The sequence below is a fragment of the Rutidosis leptorrhynchoides genome, chromosome 6, assembly GCF_046630445.1.
Source record: "Rutidosis leptorrhynchoides isolate AG116_Rl617_1_P2 chromosome 6, CSIRO_AGI_Rlap_v1, whole genome shotgun sequence".
In the NCBI taxonomy this organism is placed as follows: Eukaryota; Viridiplantae; Streptophyta; class Magnoliopsida; order Asterales; family Asteraceae; genus Rutidosis; species Rutidosis leptorrhynchoides.
This window is the reverse complement of record NC_092338.1, coordinates 339268705-339276391: the sequence shown is the minus strand read 5'-3', so window position 1 is coordinate 339276391 and position 7687 is coordinate 339268705. Positions and strand designations below refer to the sequence as shown.

The 7687-nt window shown below is 33.9% G+C and overlaps 1 protein-coding gene across 1 annotated transcript; it reads right to left on the bottom strand.

Annotated features, from left to right (window-relative positions):
- Positions 1 to 3014: 3014 nt before the first annotated feature.
- LOC139852260 (uncharacterized) lies at positions 3015 to 5220 on the bottom strand. The gene is made up of 2 exons (XM_071841512.1): positions 4393 to 5220; positions 3015 to 3296 (listed from the first exon to the last, which is right to left on the bottom strand). The coding sequence occupies exons 1-2, from the start codon at positions 5041 to 5043 to the stop codon at positions 3189 to 3191; spliced, it is 759 nt and encodes a 252-aa protein (XP_071697613.1). The 5' UTR covers positions 5044 to 5220; the 3' UTR covers positions 3015 to 3188.
- Positions 5221 to 7687: the final 2467 nt, after the last annotated feature.

The window sequence follows — 7687 nt, the reverse complement described above, 5'->3', positions numbered from 1 at the left end:
TGTATCATATAGAGGTTAAATACCTCGCGATGAAATCATATGTTATTGTATTCGTCCTTATGGATTAGGACGGGTCGTCTCAACTTAACTTGCTAATATCCAACATCTAAATTATTTACACTCCACGTTCTTACTTTCACATTAAATAAAATGAAAGTTAACATAGTTACCTTATCAAAGTCACGAGAAAAATATTATAAAACATGAATTGGAAATTAAACAGGAATTTCCACTAACCCTTGTCTAGTTCCCGTTAATTGACACATTTGTTCTTACTTATAAATCACTTTACCATTTTTCGAATGTTGTCAAAAAGAACAGATTTCTTAAATCATAGTGGACCTCATAACATAGACCCGTAATCATATCACAATGTATGTGATAATTCAATCATTTAATATTATCTTTTAATTTCGTCGATAAATATATTAAACATATTTTGAAACAAATACGTTTATGTAAAGTATTATACATCTAATACTTTGTTAACGTTTTCAATTAATATAACTATATTATATATACATATCTATATACACATAAATGTTCGTGAATCGTCAAACACAGTCAAAGGGTAATTGATTACACGAACAAAGTTCAAAGTTTTTGAGATTTCAACATTACAGACTTTGCTTATCGTGTCAGAAACATATAAAGATCAAGTTTAAATTTGTTCGGAAATTTTCGGGTTGTCACATCTAGGTTTCAACTAAAAACCATGGTGGGAGATACTAGTTAGCCACGAATTTGAACATATAAGGGATCAATACTTTCTTTCTCTATCTATTGTGGGACGAGTTCTTACATTACATTTAATACATGTTGGTGAACCCAAAATGACCCTACATGTGGTATCATAGCTGGAGCAGGGAGCAAGTAAAATAGCATTCTAACGTTTTGTAAATTATCTGAAATGCTTTTAAATATCATTAAATTGTAGAGTGTAAAGTTTAATAGCAATTCCGAGGAATAATTGACACCACATACGAAACATTTTGTAAATGTAAAGTTTAATAAATGGTAATATTACCGTTTGGGAAAACAGTCAGAATTTTTAGCCAATAAGATCCAGTCACGTGTCCTGGCGTCATTTTTTTCCTTCAATTTGGTGACCGGCGGTGCGTTAGAGGCGTTGGGGGGGGGGGGGGGGGGGGGGGGGGGGGGTTAGTATTGGTAGATCACGAGCATATATTGCATTTGAAGCGGGGTTAACATTGGTCTTATAAATTTGTGAGAGGTCAAACTTATATGTTCCATAAATTTTGGATAGAAAATATACAAAATCATATAAGCTTATTAGTAGCCTACTAAATATATAAGCTTTGCAAATTTAACCTATTAAAAAAGTATAGCTTATAAAATATAAAATTATTAGAAATTAATTATTATAATATTTTAGATATTTATTTTTATTACAATATTTTAAAGTATTATTGTTTTTGTGTACTTTGAGTCAATTCTCAAATATAAACTTACAATTTCAATTATTTTATCAAATATTTAAAAAAGCAAATAAATAAACTTTAATTTTAAGCTTGAAAATTAAGTTTTAGTTACCAATTAACTCATTCAAATACGGACTTCACTATTTTTCTTCTGCTAAACTTAAAAAAAGGAATAATAATACGAAGTAAATCACTATCACTATTTTAAAAATAAAGGAAAAACCCAGTATTCATATTTACATATGTGTACAACGAGCGAAGCAATGTCTGGTGTTCCTGCGAGAACTAGTTTCACTCTATAGCTTAAACATTTGTGCAGTTCTAAAAATGACACGCGTATTACGGCACAATATGGGGACTATTTTAACTAACTTAAAGACTAGGGGTAAAAGGGTAAAAAAGGTAAAAGGTACAAGGTTTTTCCTGTTCGGGTTATCCGGGAGGGCGAGTAATTCGATCCCATACTATCATGTATGCAGCCCGGCAGAATTACTCCATGGTTGTTTCCAACTCATCCCTTACCACTACTAAATATTCGTCTCGAACGGGATTCGAATATGAGACCTCTTGCAAAGAACTAAGGGTGCGTTTATTTACCTCTTAAATAAATGGTTCAGCGCTAAATGCTGAGCCATTTAGCATTCAACGTGTTTGTTTCTGACCTCTGAATGACATATGATGCAGAATGATTCTGCATTCATTGTTGAACCATTCAGAGTTGAAATACTCTTTTAGGGTGCGTTTGATACAACTGAATGATTTAGCGCTGAATGGTTCATAATCTGAATGATTCAAAGGTTCCGAATGAAGATGTTGCTGAATAAAAAAAAACTTATTTGATAATCATTTTGAATGAATAACGTAAATGATATAATATTACCCTATTAACCTTTGACATGAATAAAAGCTACAATATAGTTGTTTAATAAGCGTTCTGATATAATTTAAAAAAACATATTACATAAAATTTAAGTGTTTAATGTTTAAGTGATAGTTTCAGCTCTGAATGGTTCAACACTGAATGATAAGCCATTCAACATCATCGTCATTCAGAAGTTAGAAACAAACGTGATGAATGCTGAATGATTCAACATTCAGCATTGAACCATTCCATGAGAGGTAAACAAGCGCACTCTTAACCATCAAGCACATAAATTTTCTTAAATATCCTTCGCAAATAATATCTAAAACAATTAACAAACAATTATATTGAATTTTTTATTCGTATAACACGTTAATAATGTAATTTTACCCATTTCATATCGTTCATTCAAAATAATTATCAAAGAGCTTATTTTCATTCAGAACTAAGTTTATTCAGATTATAAATCATTCAGTATTAACCATTCAATTTTATCAAACGCACTTCAAGCAATATTGAAAACAAATTCTTCCAAATATTTACTTGCTCACGAAGTATCAGTTTTTCATTTCTTACTGCCTTCATCTTTTTATGGGTCAAAAAAGAACATCTTCTAGTTAATATTAATAATTATAGTTAAAGTTAATAAAATTAAAAGTCAATTTCACCAAAAAATGAAATTTAAGTGAATAAATACAAACATGTACAAGTCACAAACAATTCATCAGTTTATAAGCTGGCACAAGATTATTTCGTTATACCATACAATACATACAATGATACATATATACATACACACCTGTACAAACGTTCAATCAACAGTGAAATCTTGACAATTTCGGACACCAATTTCTTATCATCACAAATCAAAGCCAAATTGATGTCTATTGAGTTTCATAGTATCCACCATAAGTGATTTGGGCCTGCACCAGAGGAACACCTCTAACCGCTGACATTGCTTCACTTGCCTTTTTCACCACTTGTTTAATCCTCTGACAAAATACAAAATATAATAAATTACGGAGTATAAGATAACCAAATATATATTTGTGCAAAACATTTTGTTCTGGAAATTTTAGCCGATTCATGCTATGTTGGTGATTTTAGTGTCATCCAACATTCATTTTAGTGAATTGATTGAATGCAAGGGTTAGCTAGCTATACTTAACAACGGGTTCGGAGAGTGTGAAGTACACACTCGTAAAAGTTGGTCACTAACTGACGCGCAAAATACGGGGGTCAAGGGGGTTGCGCCCCTGGCGGGGTCCAAGGGGCAGTTTTAATGAAAAGGTGTCTTCCAACCAATTTTCCCGCCAAAAATGAAGAGTTATAACTCGTCATGTTAATTGTTGAAAACAGACTTTATTTCGATTTTTCCAACAGTTTTGCATTCACAACAACACACGAAAACACACACAGATTCTCTCAATACGTGATTTTGATTGTTTCTTGTCTGAAAACAAAATCGTTCTTGTCTTATCCCAATTAGGATTTCGTGTTAACCCGAGCCTTGTGAAGAGCGAAATACTTAATTAGGAAAGTGTTTCACGATTCAGTAACCAATCTGATTATCTGTTTTCATATACCCGTTTTCTTACATGCTAGACAGATTCATATGCAAAACAAGAGAGGTAAATCGAGTTGACTTAGCGGCAAGAAGATATTTTTTAGAAATGAAATTTGAACCCGGGCCATAACCAATTATTTAAAATAAACAGAAATATATAAACAAATTGTTTCAAGATAACACATACTAAATCGTTGTTTTAATCTGTGAGTGGTTGCCGGTTGGCAGGTTGCATCCAAATTTAAATGTTACTAGTTGCACATCATCCATCATCTATACTTACACTTTTAATAGAGTATATCATATACGTTGCTTACTACTAGTAACTTACTTTAACATTTGCAAATTATAAGGAGTAAAAGCAAGATGCTTCTTTATATGTGTACAGTTATATATTGACTCATACTCACTGATCAAGGCTCAATGCTAGTAATGATATAATATTTGCTTCTTCATAGTTGTATTTTCTATCTAACCAGTTTCATGGTATGAACATTTATAAAACAAGACAGGGGACAAACCTTGTTGTCTGGGTAGATCTGAATCCTAAGCTTTTGGTTCTGTTTTTTGTGTTTCTTGCCATTTCCCAATATGATAATGCAAATTGTGGCAGCAACCATGCCAAGTGAACAAAAAGCACCAATCCCACTTAATCCCCACTTCAAAAGATTCAATCTTTTATTACTTTCTTCCCAATCAATATCTTCTTCATTGATCATCTTTGTTGGTGATGAACAATTTATTGTATGATCACTACTACAATTTTCATCATATTGAAATGGGCCGGTTTCAATATGAGACGAATTGGATTCTTGAAAATTTGATTTGGGAGAACCCATTTTCATTTCGACAAATTTGTTTTCTTTTTTGAAGAAAACTTGGAATATCGGATCTTGATCATCCGACTCTAGATCATACGAACTTTCTTTAGAATCGGTGATCAAAACCGGGAGTTTGATCATTTCTTTGACGTCATCTCCTTTATGATCAATTGGTTCATCATCATCGACGAAATTTTGGGACTTTTGAGTCGTATTGAAATAATCGGATTTAAAAAGTTTCAATGGACTCTTGACATATTTTCTTGAAAAGATTTTATCATCCCCATCATCATGGACTTCAAGAAGCCCCTCATAAGGAATGTTCACCCATCCTTCATCTTCAAGATCCATCTTATGTGCATCAAAGATCAAGTTCTCCTAGAGTCAAGATTCTTAAATAAGAAGTTATTGAGATTTTGAATAATTAGTTGTGAATTATTGAAGGTGGTTTAGTAGGGATCTTCACTTGGAGCATAGTCACCTTAAGTGGTGTCTTATTGCTCTTGGATTGAAAGAATGAATGTAAGCATAAGAGGGTAATTATACATGTATGATGATGACTTGATGCATAGCATTAGGATATCATCATTATCTTTAATAAATCAAAACTTGACAATTTTGAGGTGGTCCATGGGACCTACTTGATGTGCACCTAATTCATTTCAAAATGTTTTGGATGCTCTCATTTGATATTTCATTGGGAGTTTTCTAGTAGGGTTAGTTTATAATTCATTTTTCAATTGGACTTGCATATTCAATTATTAATTAATATGTACATCATTTTAAAAATATATAGTATAGTATAGTACTACGTATACCGGTAACCTTGTAATTTAATTTACAATTCTTTGTCAGGGTGAAAAATAGTTTTATGGGTATTATATGTCACGTTTAATACCAACCAATACAACTTTAGACAATATCAACCAATCTCTACTTTTCTATAGTATATTTAATCTAAGGCTTCGTCCACAAGTAACATACAACATGCTTTATACTCCCTAATATATATAGGTAGTAGGTGGTGCAATGACCCATTTCGTTGAGTTCAAAAAAAAAAAAATTCAAAAAAAAGTTGTTAACGTCATGCTGGCATCGCTAGGAACAGTAGAAAACGACCAAGTTGGGCAAAAAAAACCAGACACAAAATGACAAATACCAATGACAAATACCAGTGGCGAATCCAGGATGAAAATCCTATGAGGTTCCGAAAAAAATTCGAAGCTAATTATATTTTAAGGGTACTTTAGTGGTTGTTTACTTCAAAAAAACCCTAAAATTTTAAAATATACAGGGTCATGTAGTTAAATTTAATGATGTCTTATACAATTTGAAGTATATATTGTATAAAAAAGTTTCAAAATAGCGGGGTCATCGAACCCCACAACCCAAAGGCTAGAGTCACCCATGTGCATAGCTTTGCCTTTTATATATATATATATATATATATATATATATATATATATATATATAGTGAGTGTCCTATGAGAACTCTAATTTGGAGAGAACCATGAGAATTGCATTTTTATTCGACCAACACTCATTTTTGTTCGACTTGCTAATGTTTGAATTGGAATTTTTTGTTCGATTTGCTCTTTTTTTGTTCTTTAAAAGTGTGGAACAAGGTGTAAACCACAAAATTGTTCGAATTCAAGTGTGCACAACAAAAACTTGTTCGACTAACACCCATTTATGTTCGAGTAGAGCTTTTTTTGTTCGACTTCATGGTTTTGTAGAACGAAAACGTGATTTCATATGCATCTCAAAAATTGTTCGACCAACACACAAAATTGTTCGCCCTTCTCATTTTTTGTTCGACTTGCTAGTTCTCAGGGTTCTTCCAAATCAAATACTTCTCATTGATCCCTTGACTATATATGTGTGTGCGCGCGCGCGCAGTGGCGGAACTTGAAGATTATAATTAGGAGGGCGCAGATTAAATTTTTTTAAGTGTAGTACTTAACAAAAATAAGCATCATCATAACCATATATATATATATATATATACATATATATATATATATATATATATATATATATATATATATATATATATATATATATATATATATATATATAAAGAATTATGGCTCGGCCCGGGAAAGCGCTGGCAACAACAGAAAGGAAGGGGTCCATGTAGCTGCTGCGCCCGCCCCCTCTTAGTCAATGGGGCGGCAGGTTCGGCGGATGAATGGGGAATTCAGTCGCTCTTTGATCTGCAATTACCTCTGCTGTCAATTTATTATTCATTCAGGGCGGACCCTGATCTCATTTCCCTCCTGACGCCCCACACCGTTGCGACAGGAGGGGGCTTTCCCGGCAGCCTACAGAGAAAGCGGCGCTTTCGTGTAACATGCTATGGTCTCAACGCCCTTACGATGTAGTGTAAGCTCTTGCTTATCTTCCCTGGTCTAAGGCAAAGAAAGAAATCTATCGATCCTCCAGCTTAACACATGCATTTCGAAAGGTCTGAGACGAGAGTCTATCTGGGTGAACTGCGCTCCAGCAATTCAATGATCTCTGTGACTTGGCTCTTCGGGTCGGTAAAGTGGACAATCCCTTATTCCAGCCTATGACCGAACAAAAAGGAGTGCGGTTGAAAAACCCAAACAAGAAAAGATTCGGGATGGAAGTTAGTAGAGTGAGAGGCGGCCCTCCGCCACGAAGCAAGCTCTCCTGAATACGACAGATGCGGAAGCGGGAAAAGGGGAATGAATGGAATGTTGAAACCCCATCGAGCGGGGTAACTCAACCTGCACTGAAAGGGGTAAGCGGTTAAAACAACCCGACATTTCCTCGACGATAGGGAAAACGAGCCCCAACTCCAGAGTCTGTAAAATCATTTCCTTCGTCCGGTGCGACCACTAATTCAATCCCCGTTGTGGAGACCCGTCCTAATCCATCTGGACGAAGTCCATATCGATTACAAACGATTCACAATAGTTGATTACATCGCGAGGTACTTAACCTCTACATGATACATTTTACAAATATT